General features: G+C 39.9%; 1 protein-coding gene across 3 annotated transcripts in view; it reads left to right on the top strand.

Annotated features, from left to right (window-relative positions):
• The window catches only part of COL4A6 (collagen type IV alpha 6 chain), a 141,324-nt gene that overhangs the window by 91,098 nt on the left and 27,019 nt on the right, over positions 1–23,207 (top strand). For all 3 annotated transcript variants that reach the window (XM_088062867.1, XM_088062868.1, XM_088062865.1), the window contains 18 exons: positions 3,565–3,681; positions 4,425–4,493; positions 5,374–5,409; positions 5,813–5,875; positions 6,529–6,564; positions 6,701–6,742; positions 7,610–7,702; positions 8,491–8,544; positions 9,908–9,967; positions 10,439–10,483; positions 11,065–11,118; positions 12,431–12,500; positions 12,953–13,063; positions 13,878–14,027; positions 15,376–15,480; positions 16,323–16,483; positions 17,443–17,622; positions 18,193–18,376. In XM_088062867.1, coding sequence (XP_087918993.1) covers positions 3,565–3,681; positions 4,425–4,493; positions 5,374–5,409; positions 5,813–5,875; positions 6,529–6,564; positions 6,701–6,742; positions 7,610–7,702; positions 8,491–8,544; positions 9,908–9,967; positions 10,439–10,483; positions 11,065–11,118; positions 12,431–12,500; positions 12,953–13,063; positions 13,878–14,027; positions 15,376–15,480; positions 16,323–16,483; positions 17,443–17,622; positions 18,193–18,376 — 1,630 coding nt within the window. The remainder of the gene's footprint in view (positions 1–3,564; positions 3,682–4,424; positions 4,494–5,373; positions 5,410–5,812; positions 5,876–6,528; positions 6,565–6,700; positions 6,743–7,609; positions 7,703–8,490; positions 8,545–9,907; positions 9,968–10,438; positions 10,484–11,064; positions 11,119–12,430; positions 12,501–12,952; positions 13,064–13,877; positions 14,028–15,375; positions 15,481–16,322; positions 16,484–17,442; positions 17,623–18,192; positions 18,377–23,207) is intronic.

The raw sequence follows: 23,207 nt of genomic DNA, 5'->3' as shown, positions 1-23,207 counted from the left end.
TAGAAAGGCCACTTACCTTAGCAATCCATGAAACTGTTTATTCATTTAGTTTTGTATTCATCCTTAATTGATTTGTTTCTCTGTTTTTAATTATTCATCAGTCTCTCCTGTTGGGATTGCCTTTTTTGTTGTTTGATTTTGAAAAGAGGTCCCTTGGGATCACAGTGTCAGTGTATAAGCAAGTCTGATAAAGGAGGGCCCAGATAACCAGTTTCCTTATCTGTCTCACAACAAATGCTTCCTTTTGTGAGTACAGAGAGCACAAGCATCTCTCCAGCCTGTGTTTTAACTCAGATCTGTAAACTAACCACCCTGAAATGTATAAGTAGAGTCTGTGAAAGTCTTCTGCCTTAGTCAATTGAGGTGCTTGTGTTCAATTGGTACATCTGCCAAAACAGGAATTAGAGGAGCTGAGAGCAATGAGATTATTAACCACCACTTTTTCAGGTCAAAATGGCAATTTAAATCAGTATTTTAAACACCTGGGAAAAAGGTTTTTTTAAGGCAGGACTTAGCAACTCTCAAGGAAGTCAGTTGTGGGCGTTCAGTATCTCCTCAGATAAGGGTCTTAAAATAAAATATTGTAAAATCTTGCAGATTGGATTTAAAGCAGGAAATCCTGTGGATTGTTTTCCTAAAGTAAGACACAGAATGTGTATGTGCATGCTTATGTGTCAGTCTGTGTCATGCTTTGGCACAAAACTGCAGACATTGATGCCATGGGATTAAGTGATAAGGGCACAGGTTTATTTAGCATACATAAGAAATCACTGTGATTAGCATATTTTATGTCCTCTCTCTGTGAGCCTTACTCACATTTTAAGAGGATACCAAAGTCCTTTGGGCCTCTTACAGACTGTTTTGGTCTGAGAGTTAGGAGATCTCAATCAAAGCGTTTCCCATGACATGGCTCACCTGGCAGCTGCCTCCATGGGCTGGCTCTTGGCCAGCATGAAAGCTGGAGTGGCTTAGCTCCCTGTTGTCTCACTCTGAGGGGCAGATGTTGGCCCTTTCAGCTTCACTAAAGCTTGGTCACCTTGTACTGTAACCAGATACATGCGCACTTGTCCCACATAGCTACTTGGTTTTGTTGATGCTGTAAACAAAGTGAAAGATCTGGTAGACACTGACAAGTCTGGCCTCTGACTCTGCAGTCACTGCCTGTCCCATCAGAGACTTGATGCTCTTTGGTATGACATCCTGCATGGATCAAATTAGTTAGGTAATTTCTAAGAGAAAAATGTAAGTGGCAATAAATTGCTGCTTCAGCCTTCTCCAGTTGATTTACCAGTGCCTGGCAAGTTCCTGCTTGCACACCACATGTGGTTATTTTGACAAGCAGAGCAACTGATATTGTTAAGGCAGTGGTCTCTGATGGTAATGCTTTAGGATGATTTCATTCCATTCCTTTTTAAATCTCAAATTTATATTTGTCTGGATGAGCTGCCTAAATCATGTAGTTGAGACACACTTGACATTGATTCAGTTTGTACCTTGCTGGTTGACAGAAAGCAGATAAGGTCTCTCCCGATTTTGTTGGCACAAATCTCAATGCAGTTGCCAAATGAGTGGACCAAGGACTTCATCTGACTGAAAATTAACCCCATAAAGAAACAGAACAATTATTTCTCTGCTGTGTTTGTTTCCTAGTCTGCCAGCACAGGGAGGAGGGACATGTGAGTAAGCAGCAATGTGGAATAGCTGTCCCGACAGCAGCTGAGACCAGTGATCATCTTGAGCTTACATAATTGTGGCCTAAGTTAGTCTGTATCCTTGAGAAAATCACTCTGCTGCTGTGTGTCCCAAGCTTCCCATCTATAAAATTAATATTATAGCATTTCCACATCTTTTCAAAATATTTAAAGATCCTTAGATATAAGGCTTTACATTACTGCAGAGTTCTCATTTAATTTCTTCAGAGTAAATGCTATTGGCTTGGACTGGGAAGACTTGTAGTGTTGCAAATGTGTTTTATTTTAAGTGTCAGGCATGAAGGATTGTTAATGTTCTGCTTTTTCACCATTTTATTTTTTATTTTTTTTTAAGCTTTCCTAATGTGAGTCATAACTTGCTTAGTGCTGTATCTTAAGGACAAATCTTTGGGATCAAGCAAAAGTACTTCTGGGATGAGTCAAGATCACCATGTACAGAGTGGGGAGAGAACTGTCAAGTTACTGATCCTATCTCCATAAGTTTTATTTTTCTTCTTGTTTTGAAACAGTGTTTTTGAGTGACACAGGATTCATTTATAGGAAAAGCAGTATAGAATAAGGAGCTGCCTGACACTTGGGCTTGTGACTGACAGTTCTGCCTTTCTGCCTTCTGCCCTCGGATATTCATATGGCACTGAAGAAAAACTACCTGAAGTCCCAAGCTCTGATCTCCTTTGCGCTAGTACCATGCTGAGTAAACTCAAGTCAAATTAGTAGAGCTATACCAGGGCAAAAGACATGTGAAATCAGAATTAGGTGCAATTGTATTTTGCTCTGCTTGATTAATAATTGGCCATTGCAAATACTTTTTTATTAAATGTTGTTTAATGAATAATTAAATGTAATAATAATAATATAATAATTAAATAAATAAATAATATAATAATAATTAAAAGTTTAATTGCATCTTTCTCCCAGTTGCTTTGCCTAAGGTCTTATGTTTAATATAACAAATCAAAGCTGTTCTACTTGAATTGCCTGATGTCGCACTATATTAGGAATGGTGAGAAGTATGACACTGACTCTCTTAGCTACATTGTCCAAGAGAGCCAAGTTTATTATTCTTAATCTTCTTTTATACACATGTTTCAGAAGGTCTGAGAGGTAAAACTCTCATTGGTCATTAAAGCAACACCTCACCATAAGTGGAACACCACCCCTTGACTAAACAACACCTGCAGATTGTTGTCCTTTACCAAGGACTGTTTGGATTCTTTCTCATGCTTTCTCAGGCCAGAGTGAGAAGCCTGTGTGACTTAGTTTCACACAGGCTCTGTTCCCTGCTTGCTTTTTGCATTTATCACCATTTTTGCATTTAGTATCAACAGCCTGATACTGGAGCTTTAACATCTTTTGATCTATTAAAAGAAAGAATCCACAATGGAGAAGAAGAGAAGTCACTCCAAGAAGATTAGAATTATAAATGCTTAATATTTTTGAGTCTGCCTCTGCCTTTGCTTCACATGAGCAGTTTCCATTCCTGGTGTCAGGTGTACTCTTGCATGCTGTTTGACACAGTTACATTTCGTATGGTTCACATTACTGTGGGATGAGTACTGGCCTTTTGGGACCTACTCATGCACAAGTTATGTACTTCAGAAAGCTATCCCTTGGAGAAAAAAGTAATCAGATGAATGCAGCCAATGTTCTAAGATCTAACCTTTAGGGAGGGTAAAGCTGGCTGAAGAAGCTTGTTCTGTTGCACTCTCATACACTGAATTTGGTTGGGAGTTGTGCAATGCTTTTGGTTTGTGTTGCCATTTGGAAAGAAGATATCAGTTTTCAGGGGACAACAGTATTACAAACAAAATAATGGATCCTGTTGGTCATTCTTTCTCTTCCCTTTACACAGGGTCACCCTGGGCAGTCTGGACCTAGAGGCTTGCCTGGCCTTGATGGCTGCAATGGTACCACTGGGAGTCGTGGCATTTCTGGACCAGATGGGTTTCCTGGCCTACCTGGACTGTCTGTATGTCCCAACTCAAATGTAGTGTTCCGTAGTTACTAAATCAGGATTGGCTTTTTGTGACATTGTTGGAGAAGTAACTGCCAAGTACTTAGGAAGAACCCAAATAACCCTAAGTTTATTAGTTGTCAGAGCTCCATTTTTTTATGCACTCTGAGGATAAAATCCCTTCCCTCACTTGCTGCCATTGATCCTTTGGATGCAGCCCAGGATATGGGTGGCTGTCTGGACTGCAAACTCACACCAACAGTTTTTTATCCACAAATACCCCCAAGTCCTTCTCCAGGGCTGCTTTCAATCCAGTCATTGCCCAGCCTGAGTCTGTGGTTGGGATTGCTCCAACTCAGTTGCAGGGTCTTGCACTTAGTAAGTTTTACGTGGGCCCATCCCTTAAGCCTGCCAAAGTCCCTCTAAATGGCATTGATGTGTATATGAACAGGGGAGTTAATACCATGTCAAACAGGTTCAAATAGAATCTAAGGTTGTCAAAGACCTAAAATGAAAGGGAAATCTAATATAAACAGGAAAATATCAGAGAAAATGTTTGCAGAACCTTGTTTTTCTGAAGCTGCAGGAAATCTTTAGTTCTCATAATAGCACAGCTTTTCTAACAAAGCAGCAGTGGCACTTTCATGGTTAACTGGAGCCAGGAGTTTGCCTTGTTCATTATGCTAATTAGAGATTCTTTCAAAACTAAAGCAGTATTTTTTTTCAATAAATTTATTTTTTACTTTTTTTTAAATCAGGGTCGTCCTGGCCCGAAAGGCCTTAAAGGAGAACCTGTTCTTGCTCAAGGCAGTCTCAAAGGAATGAAGGTAAGACCTGTCATCACACAGGGGAAAATGTAGTACAAGAAACTCTTTGATGTCCCACAGGTTGCAGGGCTGATACTGCAAGTTCATTTGCTTATGGTGTCAGTCCTGGGTGTCTGAGTGCAAAGCTGTGGAAAAGGCCTTGTAATAGCTTCATTAATGACAGCACAGAATACTCTCAGAACCTGGAATTGCTTGGTCTCTGAAGAGATCTTGTTCCTCCCATACTGGGATACTGGGACATTGCTCATCCTGTTACTGTTCAGTGCATATCACGGCTTCTACTGTGAGAATCCAGCTGCATCTCATTGTTTTCTTGTACTGGAAGGTACTAGAAATTTATCAGTCACATTCTCAGTTTACATACATGCTTCATTAAATATTGAAAATATTAAAAAATTCACTCTGTGATACAAGGCCTCTCACACTGACTTTGCTGGTCAAAATTAGGAACTCTTCTAAAATTCTATCCACATTATATACACTCATAAGTTTGTAAAAGTTAAAGGTGTTTATTAGTTTATCTATGTTTATGGGAAATAAAGATAATTTCATATTATGATGATATGCTTTTGCATATTTTATAGCAGTCAAATTGTAAGAGTTTTCATAGAGTATTTTCAGTGGTTTTGTAATTAATATTTTTAATGCCACTTTATTTTCTCTTGTTAGGCATAAAACAAATGGTTCTAATTTCTCTGCAGGTCTCCATTACCCAATTCAAATTTGGAACCACAGATTTCAAGATATTTTTCCATTTACTCTCGATCTAATATTAACTAACAGGAAATACTTCTATTTATACAAATCTTGATGTTCCTTATAGTTTGTTGAAATAATGTTGTGTAATTTTTTTTAAAATATATGTATTTATGATTTTTAGGGTGAAAATGGTCTTCCTGGATTGGATGGAGTACCTGTAAGTTATTTAATATGGGACATAATGATTTTAAACAATATTAAGTAGGTACATTTTCAGGTATTGGTTCTCAAGGACCCTTTTCAAATTACTGGGAAGCGTATTTATGTGTGTGATACCAGTAGTGTAAGCAATTCTAGATCTGTAAGGGTATGAGTGGATGATTATGGTAGAGGAAGTCAGATTTTTCCTAAATATTCATTTTCAAATCAAACTCCCATCTACCACTGAACTCTCTAACTTTGATTTTCAAAGTACACCTAATCTTATGAAATTACTTTAATATTTAAATTGGCTTACTTAACCAGGGGATATTAATTAATGTTTTCTGAGACTCACTTTGGGTGGAGTTTGATGGGGTAAATGCTACACACTCTCTATTTGTCCTCTGTTCTTTCTATAGGGCCCGAAAGGTTTTCCAGGTCCAATAGGTCCTGCAGGCCCTATAGGATTACAAGGTTTGCAGGTAAGACACCTCAGCTGTTGCACTTCTTCACAGAACAGTTCAAACTATTGGCAGTTTTGCTTTCCTTTTCCCTTCCTTTTCCCTTCCTTCCCTTGACATGCTTGTGTCATGACAATGAGCAAGAGTGTCTGTGCGTCTAAAAAGACTGAACACAGCTGACTTCTAGCATAGGATGTATGCTCAGTCTTGGGTAGTTACATCTGATCACAAGAGCAAAGGCTCCTCTCTATAGCATCCAGAGCAGCAAACATGACCGAGGGCTTCAGCAGTGCTCTCTGCAAACACCTCGTTACACTGTTCTGACCACTTCCTCATCTCAGGGCTTGGGGAAATAGGCTGATCTCTGATGTTTGGAGCTTTTGTTGTCATGAGTTATGTTAGAGTTGCTTTTTCAAGATCCTACAAGAGAATTTCTACTGGGCAAAGGTAAAACCAAACTACATTTTTGTTGGGTTTAAGTTGTAGTTTCCTCTTAACTAACAACGTTGCCAAAGAGCTGTGCTATTAGAGATGCGAAGACTTGAGAGCATGTGTCTTGCTTTTGCTTTGGAGGCAAGAAAGTTCAGGTACCACTGCAGATCCCAGCATTGCTCCAATTGTTTGCATCCTAATTAAGTCAAAAGGAATAAAATCTTGATCTTGTTTACATGTAGGGTCCAGTGGGTCCCCCTGGGCCACCAGGTCCAAAAGTAAGTACTTACCTTTCCTGTTTTCTTTTTACACCTTATTTTTGGGGGGTTAACAGTGCTGTGGGCTTAGATGATAGAGGTGGTGTTGTTGCTGTTGTTTTATTATTCATTCATCCATGGTATTTTTCTCTCCTAGGGTAACATGGGATTAGGCTTTCAAGGAGAGAAAGGAGAAAAGGTAAGTGAAACGTGTTTTATTATAGAAAGAACATGAAATAATACTCCAGAGTTCCATCGTAGCTTGCTTGATCCTCTAGAAAGTGGCTAGATTCTAGGATTTTTCTTCCGTTCCTTTTTCTTTTCTTTTCTTGGACTGACCAGCAGTTAAAATACAAAAGATTCTTGCTGCTTCCTTTTTTGTTCATACACTAAAAAGAATAGGAGCCTTTTCTGGGTGAAGAGAAAGAAAGGGAAATCTCAAGTCAGTGCAGTATTTTCATGGTTATCAAGACCTGAGGTTCTTAGACCTTTTGAATCTCCACTTTTCAGTTTCTTTGGACCATGACCTCTTGTATTGAGTTATTCCGATGACTTCATTCTTCCTTTCATTACATTCTTTGGGTCAACTGGTGTGTAATTTATAGTCTCACTATCCTAAATGGGTGTCTTGCAGTCTGTGTCTGCACAGAATTTACACAGGCAAAATAGGGCTTCTTCAAGTTCTCAATCTGGGACTTGATTCTACTGATGTTAAAAATGGTTCTCCGCCTTCCACAATTCTAATTGTTCCTTCTCTCCTTTTCTTTCGTATTTCTCCGCAAAGTTTTTCTGAAATGTTTTCCTGTGAGTTCAATAGCTGAGCCTGGTTTTTTTTTTGTGCCATGTTTTATATCCACAAGGCTTTGGAAACAGATGCATTTTGTTCATCCTAATTTTCCATCTGATCTTTTGATTCCCATGACCAAAGTCCCATGCCAGCATTCAGGCACACAGATTTATATACCTGAGATATAAGTTAAGTGTTTTATTCTTCTGATTTGTAGGCTATTTCCATAGAAAATCAAATATGGTCTGCTATGTTAATATCTTCCTCTTTTGTCTACAGGGCGATGTGGGGATGCCTGGGCCTCCAGGTCCCCCACCATCTACTGGAATACTGGAATTCATGGGATTTCCAAAGGGGAAGCAAGGGGAAAAGGTCTGTAAATTTAGTGTACAAACCCTCTCCCTCTCCATGCTCTTTCACTCAAGAAAGAACAAAATTACTGAATAGTGAGAGCTATTTTATTTCCAAATCAAAATAATTTTCTGTACTAGTTTAATCTATCAAATGGTTATTGAACAACAATATTCATAGCTCAGAGCATTGTGGACCACTAGAGAATACACACTTCTCAGAAGAAGACATCTGGAAGCTGTTTAAAGGCTTTTGTCATTAATCCTAAAAATAAGTGAACTGTAGTTTGTTTTTGTTGGACCTGTGAAACTGTGTCAGCTGAAGCAAAAAAATCAATTTAGAAAAATAAATGGAAGGTCCATCTCTTTTGCCTTAGTGCACACTACTCTGAAATAATCAGATTTTTTCACCTTTGCATTGTTATTACTGAGATGTAAGAGCTGTGTGGTCCTTGAGTTAAAGATTCTCTAGACACATGACATGTTATTTTGCTGCTTTGATGAAGCACTGTGCATGTTGCAGTTCCCTAGATAACAATATGAAATGCCTCTAGTTTGACTTGTAACAGTTGTGGACAGTAGAGCAGCAGTTCCCAGGCAGTGGCATTTGAAGCTGTGGGAAGTGGCCAGAGGATGCACCAGCACTGTTCTGAAAGCCCCTGATCCGACACATGGTGACACAGACCCAATGCACTCACTGACAAATTACAAAGCTATACTTCAGGTGTCAGGAGCATGGAGGGTGGTAGAGGAAGGTCTTGCTTTCACAGGCTCAATGACTTATTGTGTTTGTCTCTTTGCCCTTGCTAGGGTGAGCCAGGTCCTCAAGGATTCCCTGGAGACCAAGGATTGCCTGGTACCCCGGTAAGGACAGAGGAGTGTTTTTGACATATGCCTAAGAGGCATTAGATGGTTCAACAACCTCTGAATTACTAAGGCCTCTACAGGAGTTTCTAGGCATGAGAGAACTTTGAAAATCTGATAAAAGTGTTCACAAGACTTTTTGAAAAGTGTAACTGTAATCTGATAGTTTTTTGTCCTGTAGAGATAAAGAATATAGTGCTGTCCTACTACAGACTTAGTAAGTTGCTCAGATTTCAATACCTGGAGCCTGCTGTTTGCAGAGACCTGCTCAGAGCTCTACCCGTGACATGGCCACTTGATGGCAATGTTCCTTGTCCCATAAACATTTTTAAGAATCCTAGTTTTTTCCCTTCTATTATATCTAAACATACTTTTTTTAATTTTACTTTAAAGCTGTAAAGCACATACAGGTCTTTCTATCCATATACAATCACTTATAATGGGCTGTTTAATATTAGTGCTTATCAACTCAGCATGCTGTAGCATCTTCTCTATATGAATTAAGAAAAGTAATTTACCTGTGAATTCCAGAGAGCTATTTCCTTTCTTAAAACTTTTTGTAAACAGAGATTGTTTCAGTAAGTTTAAGGAATAAATTTTTTTGGGTACTTCTGACTAATAAGATAAATTGTCAGTTTATACAGATGTTCTTAGTAGAAATAAGTGCAAGAAAAACCTGTACATGAAACACAGTTTGTTTTAAGCTATTCCAGACATGTTCCATTATGACCATGCTTAGCTTTATGCATCACAAGAGACTCATTGAAGCTGGTGAAACTGAACATATGTGCAAATTTAACCACAACCACAAGATATTTTAAGAATGAAGCCTGGAAATTGCTTAGCTACTGTTACTCTTGCTGAAGTTAAATCCTGGTCTCCTATCTCTGGATTTGATACTTCTTGCTGACTGGGAAGACCACCAAACATTTTCACATGTTGAATGTGAAAATGCTAGTTTTGTGTCTTTCTTGGGCTTTGGGAGGGAAAAGTGTGCTCTGAGCATTCCCTTGAGCTGCTGCTGTTAAGAACTGAGACTTGAAATAATTTCTCAATGTAGAATAGAACACAGAGTAGCATTGGCAGGTCTTTGCTGTCTATAGCATGGTCACTTGCAGTTGCTACTGAAATATATATTTAAATGGATAGAAGTCTTGTGGAATAAAGCAGTACTGTACTGCACATACTGCCATGTCTGGTTGATAGAAACTTTCTGAGACAAAATAGTCCCAGCAGAAAGAGTCAGTTTCCTTTGTCTATTGTACTGTTTGTATAAAAAATTGGTTTGTGTTCTCTTTACTTAGCAATGTGCTGTTCAATTCCAAACAGATCACAGAGATTTAATGTTGACATTTTTCCTCAGGGCTTTGGAGGTGTTGGAGAAAAAGGAGAAAAAGGTGTGCCTGGCTTACCAGGTGGCAGGGTAGGTAACTTCATGAAGTCTTTAAATGCCTGTTCTCAAACGCATGAAGTGAGCCTTTCATCAGCATCTGCATTCCCTGCAGTGATACACTCTTATGCAACTGGAAGACCAAGGCATTCTGTTCTGTGTCTGCAGAATAAGTTGTCTGAAAGAAAGCCTTGACCACACTACGATTTATAGGTTTTGTGATTACAGGGTAACACCACTAAGTTCCTAGTAAGTTGAGACACGAAGATTTCCTTAACTTGAACTGCCAATTAGAAAAACAATGGTTAAATAAAATAAGTCTGCTTTTATCAGTTATTTTTGTTAAATTCTTTACATTGTGATTGTTAGTAATTGAGAGATAAGAAAAGCAGCAGTAGCTTCTCCTTTTGAAAGTTTTAGCTTTTAGTTCTTTGATGCTGAGATATTTGAAGCCTGATCAAGCTGAGATGGAGCCTCTAAATGTTAATGACTTTGCTGTTCTAGGGTCTTCTGGGACTGGATGGATCTGAAGGAATTCCAGGGAGAAAGGTGAAATTTCTTTTCTTTTTTACTGTACTTAAGAGTTACAGAAGCCCTCTAACTGCTTAAGATCTACTGACTTCCTTGTATTGTGGCTTCAAGTTCTCTGATGGATAAATATACCTGCTTTATTGAAATAGTTAAGCTAAGTAGAAAGTCCACAAAAAACATTAGGTCCTTCATCTCCCAGTGTTACTTTAAATGTTTTGGTGCCAATAATTTTTTAGAAGGGGAAAACAGTGGGGGCAAAATGTGTAGGACAAGGAAAAGTATGGCTTAGACTCTTCATTTTGCAAGCATTTCTACAGTTCTGTGAGAACTCCTAGGTATTCTGATTCGCACACCTTCAGCCTGCTCACAAGTTCTCACCATCTTCACAGCACAAGGAGGGCTGAAGGAGCTCTGGTATTTTGTGAGTGCTGAGAAATTGATGCTATCGGTTTTCTCTTTCTTTAATTCTTCTTCATATGTTTGGTAGGATAAATAATTTGGTTTGTGATTTGAGTCCAGGCTATGCAGATCTCTCAGCTAAAAAATAATGCCACTTACTGTCTCACTGTGTACCATCGTTCCCTTATGGGATTTTGCAGGGCCATCCAGGTGTTCCAGGCTATCCAGGACTGGATGGAGCTGAAGGCATGAAGGTAACTTCTCACTAAAGCATTGGTTTTTTTAAGGTATTTGCATGAATAAATAACTGTCATTGCTCAAATCAAACCACCTGTTTGCCCCTATATCACTGTCATTTTCAGTATGTTTCTGTTCCTTGTTCCTCATTCACTTTATTGTTAAGCATAAAAATGAGTGGTTGCTGAGCCATGAATGCTTGGGTATTTTCTTAATTTTTCAATGTTAATCATTGAACTTCATGACTTAGAATTGTAGGTGTAGCCTTTCTGGTCTCCTTTGTCCTTACACCGATGCCATATTTATTGGACCGTTAGGGCAAGATTAGGTGGAAGTAAGTTGATGTTAATATAGTTGAGTTGCCAAGGCTATCTGAAGTCTTGGATCACAGATCTACAAGTTTGGACAAGCCTGAGAATGTGTTCAGTTCTCAGTCTTCAGTTTTACTAGATATAGATGATGCATAGCAGACATTTTCTGTGTATCTTACAATTTGGGTAGTCAGACAGCTGGAAACTGAGTGGAAGATGATTGGCTAGTAGTTTGCTGTGAAAACACTGATCTGCCACCAAGATTGCAGACTTGTAAAATGCAAGTACTGAAGGGACTTGTGCACAGTACATGGAAGAAGTAGTATTAGATGTTTCTGTACAGAGAGGCATTACTGGAAGAAGCAACAAAGCGTGCACTGCTTTGGCTCACTGCATGGTGATTATATGATAAATATGATGGCCATTTTGATGACAGTCAAATTTTATGCTTGCAGTTTCAAAGAGGATCTGATACTCTTTGAAAGTGTCAGAAATGACACTGCAGTTTGTCACAACTTTCTTGTTCTGCCTGGACGATTTTATGAAGGAATCCGTTTTTCTATTAGCTTCTATTATTGAAATTCAGTATTCCAAGGCAACAGATAGCTGCAGTGATGAAAGCTTTTAAAAATGAGATAGCTCATAGCAGCTTTTACCAATAAGTGAACAGATATTATCTATCTGATATTGGTCAGTGTGCTGACAACTGGTCTCCAATACACATTTTGTATACATGTCTGTGCTTCCTGTTGAGGTGATTGAAGACCTTCAGAGGATAGCTGGATAGTAGCAGCCATCTTATCTGAAGCAGCCATCAGTTTCATCAGACAGGAATGATATAAGTCAGGACAGCAGATGATTATGAATAGCAGAACAAAGTGAATTCTTCAGCAAGACAAAGAATGATGGTTAATCGTTGAATGGCTGCAGATATTGGTACCATAATAGTCTGCTTCCTGACAAGCAGCTTCCTCTCCATCACCCATCTGAATGTGGTACTAATCTGTTTTCTTTACAGGGTGAATTAGGTGACATTGGTCCCCCAGGTCCTCCTCTCATTATTGACAGGGAAGGTGTAGTCATTTCAGGTACACATTTCCATTCTGTTTTGGAACTCATGTAAAGTACTTTTTCTCATCCAACTTTCTTTCTTACTGTTTTTTACCACTTTCCCACATTGTATATTGGGTCTAATCCATCCCTTGTCATTTTTTCTTTATTTCTTTATTGTTTGGCTACATGTATATTTAGTTCTTTGTTTATATCTTCAGAATTTAAAGAAAGCCATTCATCCCCACATTGCAGAATGATGTGTTTCAAGGCAGAATGAAATTTCTTGCCTGGGAGATGGACTGTGTGTGAGCGTGGACAAATGCTGTGTCTGCCCTGTAAACACACTTCTATCTGTCTTTAGTGTACCAAGGAAAAATGGCTTTCTGGTGCTGCATGGTAAAGGGTGCTCTAAATGTAATTGACTGAACACTATTTTAGCAGAAATTCTGATGAGATTTTCTTCCTTGTTTTCCTCTTTCTCTAATAGGTGCCCCCGGTGACCCTGGAAACATGGGAACACCTGGTCCTCCTGGAGATGAAGGGATCGTTGGTTTACCAGGCCTTCCAGGGGCTCCAGGGTTTCCAGGCCTGGAGAGAGGTAAAGCAGCTGCTCCCAGCACTCTTCGCAGGCTGTTGGCTGTAGGTTTTGTGGAGAAGTTTCTGGGTAGTGGCCTGGAGATGGTGAAGGTATTGGTGCAAGCCTCTGCCTGCTCCTTCAGCTGGCTGATTTGCAGGCTGCTATATGAGAAATAGAAGGGAGGGATGACACATAGGGAAGCCAATTGTGTTGACTCGGATGGGAGCAAAATTAGTGACCCAATTATTACAGCCCAGGTAAGTCTACACATGTGAATATTTGGTGTGGTAGTGTACACAGGCGGCTGTGGTTTGATTTCCATTTTGAATGTGCTGATAGGAAGAACTTTTCCTTCCTTTTAAATTATAATTAATGTTTTTGAAAAATTTTAATTACTTTTTATATTTGCAATAAATAGCTAACAGATTGGCTTGATAAACCCACTGGGGATGCAACCTATTTGTCCCATTCAAGATCTCACTCAAAATTTTTGTTTCACTTGAATGTCATCTGGGAAATTCTGGCCTGCAATAATTCAGAGACTAGGAACTACCAAGAAAATCAAAAAATAAACCCCCTTCAGTCTTACATAGTTAATTGTCTGATTCATCAATGGGACTTAAATGCAGTGCTGTAAATTTTTTTGAATGACCAAAGGAGTGTGTAAATGGGAGCCTGTTGGTCCCTCCAATTAGTACTTTTTCCTTGGTAAAAATATGAGTTGTTCTGTCCTAACATGATTGCAGTTCAGGGTACAATGGTAATTATCTTAACATTAAAAATACTTCAGTGTGTTTGTTGCTGGAGAGCTGCTCATTGTGTCATTGTTGTCTAGATGGAATAGGCCCTGGAGGGTCTCCAGGTATTCCAGGAGTGAAGGGTGAAGTGGGAGAACCTGGAAGAGCAACAATTGGAATACCAGGCCCTCCAGGCAGAGGTGGTTTACCAGGTCTGCCTGGAGCACCAGGATTGCCTGGTTCACCACGTATGTAGAATTTTTACATCTACTTTTGTATTGTTTTCAGAGTGAAATAGGATAGATAATCATTAATATATTTCGTTTTTTGCTAGCAAGGATTATTCATCTGTAAATTGTAAATGTTTGACTGACACCTCATTGTGATTGTAGCTCACAAACATATGTATCAGTAGGTACACTCCTATAAAGTAAGACAATAGACCTAATTATTGTTAAGTGTGGTAGCCTGAGAGACTGAGGCACAAAGTTGTGTTGACACAATTTATGACACAGAACTTTGAAGGTCTAGGCTAGTCTCCTGTTCACCTAGGTAAAGTGACCTTATGAACATCTGGGGTAAATACCTGTCTTGGAGCAGGTAGTTTGAGTGTCAGGAGTCACACAGGATGCCTGAAGAGATAGTTTCCAGACCTAAGGAGTTGGAATTTTGGTTTTACCTGTTCATTTGCATGGATGTCCTGATTAAATTAATTGTGCATTGTTTTGTTTTCCTCAGAAATTGAGTATTACTGGAGCAGGGTTGAGTTTACAAAACTATGTTTTACCATTCTTCCATAAGCTGTGTTTTTTTGAGAACCAACCCTTCAAAACAGGGGACATTCCAATGATGGAGCCAGTGAGCATGATCTGATAAAATGGTTTTCTGTGGAGAAGAAATAAGTGTTCTCTTATAACTCTTATAACTGTTTGCTAGTTAAATCTGGCTCACTTTTCTGTAGAGTCTGTAAAGCTCCTGTAGCTATGTTTAGCTGATAGCTGCAGTTTGTTTCCATGGAGCATCAGGCAGTGCCAGTCAGCACTCCATCTTACTGTTGTCATGGAGGGGAAGGGTTTTCAGACAGTGTAGTTTTAGATTATGTTTGATTGCTTTCTGCAGCTGTTTCCATCAGCTTATGTTTCATTCTGTTCAGCATATGAAGAGATGTAGACAACAATCCTGCAGTCCTGAAGTGAGGGACAAGGAAAGACCCCTTAATCCTTTTGCCCTTTAGAATTTTCCTGAGCTAAAACCACTGAATGAAAGTAATTTGCCCTTCTTTACACTACCTGCCCACAGTTTGATGAGTTCTTTGGTCAGCTGGTAAATCTGTGAAAAAGTGTAGGGGCAGAGTAAAGGAATGAAACTCTGTTGCATCCACACTGTGAAAACTTCTGCTTTTCTGTGTGAGGAGCTAGAAGCAAATGTGACAGAGAACTGCAGCCTGTGAGTGGTACCAACCAAGATCCATCTCCTGGTGTTACAACCACAGTTGTAGTTTTGTCTGGTGCCAGTTGCATCACTGATTTGGTAAGTCAGTAATGAGCTAGAGATCAGCCTTCTCATGGCTTTTCCTTGCCTTTTTTCTGCATATAGGCCCTTCATTTTTCCCAGTGATAATCCTGACTGGAAATATTGGGTCCCCAGGGGAGCCTGGGCAAAGAGGTCTGCCAGGAGCTTTGGGTCCAAAGGGCTACAAAGGTAATTGACTCTTGTTTTGAGAGAGTTTTTCAGCAGTCATCAGGCTGAAAGAGATTTACATGTGATTAATATCCTAAGGGATGAGTTGTGTCTTTATGACAAATCACAGGAGAGGTTGAAGGAGACAACAGCCTTTGCAATTTAGAGAGTGTTGTGCTCAGCACTGTCAGAAAAATCCTATTTCTTCTCTTCTTCTTACTCTGCTCAGGCAATTAAGCTGATAAACATATCATACCCAGAAAATTAGCTAAGTTATACTTTAAAGCCATGGGACTTAAAATCTTGTTCACTGCTTTTTACAATAGAGGCTGTAAATGACAGAAAAACTTAATTTTATTCTCCTCTGTGCTAAAAATTGTGAGAATTTGGGTCTTAGTGTATGACAGAACCAGCAGCAAAAGCCATGACGACACAAATCACTGTGCTCGGTGATTGTTTGGGTCCGTGGCCAGTAACAATTCAGAGGTCGTTGTAACCTACTGTGGGGGAAGTATGGATTTGTTTTCTCTGATAACTATCTCTTAAAAAATGCACAAGACCTCCCTAAAATTCCCCTAAACCCTCTGCTTAGGAAAGTTTAAACCTTTGGGAAGAGGTCTAGAAGTGCTGAGGTTCATGCTGCACATGGTTATTTGGTGATGGGCACTGCATGGACATTAACCTGAGAAAACCTGAGCTCCACTTGCTTGGCACATACATCACCTGAGCAGAGGAGGCATAAAATCAAATCATATGAGGATGGCTTTATCTTAATTTAATCAAATACTGCTTTTGGAGCTTTTGCAAGTGAAAAGGATCTTTATCCAAATGAAACTCAGTTTGGAGCGTTGACTATTTTCCAGGAGAGGCAGGTGATTGTGCTTGTGATGGAGGAGTTACAAGAGCCGGTCTAAAAGGCATCTCAGGTCCACCAGGTCCATCAGGAAGCCCTGGTGTACCTGGTGCCAAAGGTGATGGTGGAGACCCAGGCTCTGTGGGAGCACCAGGACTGCAAGGCCCTCTGGTAAGGCAGGAAGAGTTTCTGTTGGTTGTTGTGACTTACAGGAGTGGCGATGTGCAATTGCTGGTCTGGAATGTAATGAAAGCAGAACACTTTTTTCATAAATGCTTCTATTTGTTTGGATTTTTTTAAAAAGCAGCCTAGAAGCTGATCTGTGTAAAGAGGCTGAAAGAGATATCATCTATCATCTATAAAAATGGGAGATCAAATGGTTCTTAAATTCTGAGAACTGCACATTATTCGGTCAAGAGAAAAGCAGTAAGCTATTCATCCCAGGACTTCTTGGAAGTAGACATACATGGATTAGAGCCAAGGCTCTTCCTAAGTGAGGGCTGGCTGGGGATGCAGTTGTACATATGCATGGAGAGAAGATCCAAGAAATCAGACAGAGAGAACTTTCCACATCATTGCTATAAAAACTGTACCACAAATGGAGTCTGCTTCCTAACTACTGTATGCTACATATATTAATGAGAGTTGAACTCTGTTTTTTATCAAACAGAGTCGATAACAAATAGGATTTTCCAAAGTGCTGAGCATTACTTATTGCAAATATTTACTTTTGAAAATCACAGTCCATAAAAATACTAGTCTTTTGTCTTCAGACTATCTTCATTGGTGTCAGTAAGCAAAGCACACCAAGCAATAGGGAAGAAGATTCATTATTGGGTCTCATTATATTATGAGTGATATAATGTTCCCAGATGCCGTGGGATGTTGGCATTCAAGATTGCTGTCACTATTACCAAGGTTTGGCTTGCCACCATGGAGCTGTAGTGACAGTAGAAACAGCTGAAAACAAACAAACCTCTTCCCCCCATCTCCCCCAAGTTAATGTATAGAATAGGAAACCCTCTGGAGATTCTTTCTGATTTGCTTATTGTGTCCTGTCCTCATATGACATTTTTAAGAAACAAAGACTTTTCTCTGCATGTTCCTTTTCTTTATCTATTGGTCTGTAGGCTTCAGCTGGTCAACAAGGACTTCCAGGCCTTAAGGGAGAAAAAGGGGATCCATCCTATGCAACAGTCAAAGGTACTCGTGGGGACCGTGGAGCAACAGCACCCAGAGGACCTTCAGGCATCCCAGGAACTCCAGGCAGGGATGGACTTCCAGGCTTGTCAGGCCCACCGGGCCCTCCAGTAAGTTCAGATTTGCAGCAGTGCTTCAGAACTAGAATAAGGAGTAGAGAAAAGAGCCAGGCCTGGCAAATTAGTTGTGATTAGCCCTGTGGTAAATCTTCAAATACATAAAAAGCTCACAGTTCCTGAGCACAAATTCGTCTTGGTCAGGATTAATAATTGGCATTCCTAACACCTCTATCAAAAAATAAACTTCAGTAGACCCTAATACTGTTCCGTGTTGAATCTTAAAAGACAAAAGACATTATAGGCATAATTATGAATGAAATCTTGAAATAAAAAAAATCACACCAGAATCTTATTAATTTAAAGCAAAGTAAATATCTTTCAGAATCTGTAACAGTTGCATTTTGGCAAATGCAACATAAAATATTCTTTGTAATAGTCACCAAGTTTTGCTGCATTTTAAAATAAAGATGGATAATTTGTAGTGGTTTCTATTTCTATTCAGGCTCACCTGAACCTTGCACAGAACCAACCAAACTCTTACACACTTTTTAAAATTATAGTGGTGGATATTCTTTCTGCATCCCTTTGATTTTCAGCTGTAATTGTCTTTGCTATGCACAGGGTGATGGTGGACTAGGTTTCCCAGGTGAAAAAGGTTTGCCAGGATTACCTGGCTCCAAGGGCCATCAAGGAGAAACTGGTTCTCCTGGTGTTGGATACCCAGGTCCTAGAGGAGTTCGTGGACCACCAGGTGACACTGGAATGGATGGGTTTCCAGGACAAGCAGGTCTTCCAGGCCCTCCAGGTAGGTATTGCTGGGTCTGCTCTTAGTTTAAAAAAGGTAAAGCTGCAAGTCAAATGATATTCAATTTACTGCTGTGCCTGTGGCCAGAAGATTGCATTAGGCTAAAGACTGCTCTTCAAATTACTTGAAACTTGATTGTGGGCTCACCAGGCCTCATATAGCAGTCACAGCTTTCTCAAGTTGTCGTGTTCAGGAGATAATAAGCAATATTCAAGAAGTTCTGAAATACTAAGAGTATTACATGGATCTACTCCCTGACTATTGTTGGAGAGACATTTTACACCAAAGGTAGTTACGAAGAGTGATAAAATGAGGTTTTTGAAAACACCTAATTCATTGTCCAAATAAAAATAGTAATTCACTGATATCTGAAGTGTCTGATTCAGTTTTCAGAACTATTATTGAAATGAGAGCTCCAGATTTTTTTAGAAGAAATGGTAGTACATTGTATGAATGAACAGGTGTTGATGAATAAGAGGTTGTCAAGATAGGTAGAACGTTCAGTTAAGACTTGTACAACCAGCTCTGGGCTGTGTTTGCTTCCTGAGCTACTATAATTCGGTGCAGTTGGTGTGTCATGTGCACCTAAAGCACACCATAATGACCAAAGTGATAAGGTAAGTAAATAGGGGTTTGATAATACTTTATATACAATGCTTTATGTTCATTCTCAAATTGAGTTACATGGAAATTCATGTCTAAACATTTATGGAAAATGTCTTCATTACAAAATTACTGCAGAAAGCTGATCCCAATGTCCTGATTCCATGTCAGGCATTTAAATATAGCTTAAGGTAAACAGTATTTTTTCTTTGTCACTGCTGATTTTCAGCGTATTTTGCCTGCTGTGTATACTTGGGCTTCTAGGTTTGTAATTCTATCTTGTGTCAATCATGCAGAACCAGTAATGTATTTGCAGGCATAATATAGTGGCATAGATTTCTGGACTGATAAAGTGATGCTCTGAATTCAAAACCCTTGGTGGTAAGACTGCCACAGTGAGAAGAGTTGGCAGAGGAATCTCAGACCCAGAGGGAGATGAAAGCAAGGCCAGGGTAGCACTGGGAGGTTGCCAGATGTGCCGGATGGCAATATTACCTCACACCAGTGTCATGTTGCCTTGTTGTTATGGGGCAAGGAGATGCTAGCATTAATGTCCCCCGGGGCAGTCTGCATAAACTTTTTTCCAATTCAAGTCACATGCTAAATGCTAAAAGCTTTACTAATTCCTAGTTGTGAGGGCTTGCATATTTGTCCAGGAAACTTTATCTTACAGAATCCATTAAATTAAAATTGCATCCTGAGATATGTAAAAGTAAAATGCTCTCTCCGTGATGTGAACTCCATTTATATTGTGGAACAAATCAGAAGCCAGCTTATTATGAATGCTTCATCAAAGCTTTGGGAACAATGAACAGTCCTTTGTGTAGGAGAGTATTTATAGTCAGAATACTTGGGAAAAAGAGTAAGTCATTAGCCAGTTCAGCTTGCACTATAGAGATGTGTAAAAAAATTTGTGAGTGCATCTTTCCTCCTGTTATAAATGCAAAGGCAAATTTGGGTTAAATAAAAGAACAATTTATTATAAAACAATTTTTATAAAAAAAATAAACAATGAGGAAAAACCACAATAAAACAAACAGCGCAGCGCTGGGTGGACAGGGGTCTATACCCAAAGGTATAGGTGTTCCCAAATCCACGAAGGAGGGTAGACTGTCCGGGGTTTTTATAGGGATTTTTAGCTTTGAGGCCAAATTCTAGGCAGGCACCATTCACCAACGGTCCTTGATTGTTGTATGAATTGATTTCCTGGCGTTGGAGAATAGAGTCAAATGGACGTCCGGACAGAGTCTCCTTATATGTAAAGAAGTTCTGGGTGTTTCTTGATTTCATTGTGGTTCAGGCCATCTGGATGGGATGGTTGGATCCGGGTTGGAGCTGATGGATATCTCGGCTGGACTTTTTCCTTTTGTCTACCTGATGGCTTCCCCCAACGGTAGCCTGCAAGGCGGGGTGTTCAGGTCCGGTGATGAGTATCTCGTCGGAGCCTCTCCTTGTTAGCTTGATGATTCATGTCCTGTCTATTCTTTTCTGTTGATGGGCACCGAGCCTGTCCCTGTCAGCTTGATGATCCTTGTCCTGTCTATTCTTTTTCGTTGATGGGCGCCGGCTAGGATCGTTATCCTTTGAGTGGGAATTCGCGACTAGATCTGGGAAGGGCTTGTGGGCCATACTGTACTTTATATTTTATATCATTATTGTTATATACATTTATTTAGATTTCTACGAATTTTTACAAGTTCATTTCTCACAGTCCCCCGCCTAATAATCCATTACATTAAAAATTCGTGTTATTTTATCCAATTCTGCAGGGGAAGGACTATAATTTTTTTACTCACATTCATTTTCTTCCCAGTCCGTTAACGAATTCTCACTATATGTTTGTGCCAGGTTATGTCTATTTTCAAAATTCTTTAAGGCCTTCATCGCGTTTTTGTTTTCCTTTTCCTCCTCTAATTTCATTAGTTTAGAGAGAGAAGTAGGTCTTCCTTGTGCTTTCTCAGGATCGATTGGAAGTGTGGCAATCTGCATTCCTTGCACAACAGAGTGAATTAGTCTGATGAAGCAAGGAATTAAGCAGGGAAGGAAAATGATTCCGGCAACTGAACAAGTGATGAAAAATACTAGCTTCTTCCACCAAGCCCCTTGCCCAAATATCTGGTCCCACCAGGAGGCTTGTAGGATTGAATTCCATTTTTGGACTGGCACATGTGCTACTTTTTTTTATTTCAGCAGCCAATCCTTTTATTGTTTCTCCGTAATCGTCTATTTCCATACAACACTCGGATTCGTTGTATCTGCCACACACTCCTCCCTCCTCGGCTAGCAAATAATCGAGAGCTAGTCTGTTTTGGTGCACAAAAGCTCTCATTTGTGAATGTTGTTTGGCTAGGAGTTCTAGGGCTTCTGAAGTGTGGTTGGAAACTATCTCTACCACCGCTTGTAACCTGATAAGTCTGTTGAGGAGATAAATGGGGGTTCTGTAACCCCAGCTGCCATCATTTGCCCAAGTAGCGGGCCCGTAATATTGAATGATCCTTTCGGCAGGTCATTCTTCCTCGTTCCACTTCTGGTTGCCTCCCGCTATTGGTAGTTCCCGTTTTAATTCCCTCCTTTGTCTGTTTAATGTCTCAAAGAGAGGGGCTCCCAATGATTTACTCTCTGTTTTAGGTAGAGTAAAGAAAAAGGGCCGAATTATTCTAAGTGTGCAGGATCCTTTCCATTTTCTGGGTAGCTCGCTGTATGCTTTTTTCCACATATCCAATATATACCATCAGGAGCTTCCCAACCCTTGTTCAACTTTGCCGGATCATCTCAATATTCCTTCAATCCTATTAGCTCATGGAAGGGATTGGCCCCAGAGTTTTTGTACTAGCAAAGTCCAATTATTTCCATCCATTCACAGTTATTCCCCCGGGAGCGACTCCAATAGCCCGCGGGTGGTTCAGGTTGCCAGGTTTTTGTTTTGCTTTCCGAATTCACCGTGAGTGTGCTTACACACGGGGTATAGCCTACTAAATCAGTGAATTCTTTTCCCTCTCTGCTAATGCAGACAGTACTGATTATTCTTTGGTCTATAACCCATCCCTCTGGTCTTTGTTTTGTTTTTGATATTTTAGAGCCTTCCCATTTTAGAAGTTGCTCTGGGGTTAGTCCCTCTCCCTTCCAAGGCCACCTTTCAGCTGATTTTAAACCGCCACAGATCCAACAGTTGGATAGACCTAATTCTGTGGCTATTTCTTGCATTAGATCTATGAAAAGGTTCTGGTTGGGGTTGGCAACCCCCAATTGCTGTATTGTTTCTCTAATTGCTCATAATGCTCACTAAGAGAGTTAAGCCTCTCTTGTTCTAGCCTCTTTTTCCGAGTTTCCACTTCTCGCCTCTTTAATTCTAGGGTTAGTTGTTTTATTTTGTTTTCAGGGTCCACCCCTTCCTCATCCCTGTAGAAGCAGAACACTTGGCTGAATTGCAAACATACTCGGTCATCACCACTTTTTAACAAATCAAGAATTATCGGTTCATTATTAAAAGAGGCTTTTTCTTCATGTTTTAAATTTTTACTTTCTCAATACACTTTCCCCCCATGGTACACATTTTTAAGTTTGCTTTATTGTAACATAAATGGTTAACCTTATAATATGCTAAAAAGGTGGATTGTCTTTTTCTTCTTATCTAGACAGTTTTGTTACATTGGCTGCAGATTGGAATTGGAGGGAGCATTCCCACTTCTCTCTTATACTTGAAGTGGGTAGCTTTAGTAGTTTTTTTTCTTATAGGAGTTTTAGACTGCTCGTCCTTAAACCTTGCTCCTGAGTGGTAACACTAGACCTTCCCCTTTAATTCACAAAGATTATACTGAGTGCTGTTAGACAAACAACGTTCCGGAGGACAGTAGTTAACTATTCGTCTGGTATCTGTGGCAGTCTGACACTGCTCACACTTCCCCAGGAGACGCTCCCCCGGAGGTACTTCGGGAATCATTCCCTCGGCCAAGCACACGGCTAGACTCAGGACAGTCAGGATTCCCCACCGGTGTATCCCTCTGCCTTGCCCTTCGCCCGTATAGAAATATACGGCGGGGATTACTATCTTCTCGGCAGCAAGGATATTCTTCAGGGGCCCTTGTAGTCTTTATGGCGTACCTTCTCTTGAAAGCAGCCCACCGAGACGACTTAATTGTGTCTGTCCTGCTCGGTACCTTGACTGTCTTTTGGCACTCAATTTTTAAAGTTTTTGCCTTGGAGTCTAGTTTACCTCTAATCCCCTTTT

The sequence above is a fragment of the Pseudopodoces humilis genome, chromosome 15 (genome assembly GCF_049639895.1).
Source record: "Pseudopodoces humilis isolate 2021_Gansu_Grassland_sample_001 chromosome 15, ASM4963989v1, whole genome shotgun sequence".
Classification (NCBI taxonomy): Eukaryota; Metazoa; Chordata; class Aves; order Passeriformes; family Paridae; genus Pseudopodoces; species Pseudopodoces humilis.
The sequence above is the reverse complement of the archived record's forward strand: the minus strand, read 5'-3'. Positions and strand labels throughout refer to the sequence as shown.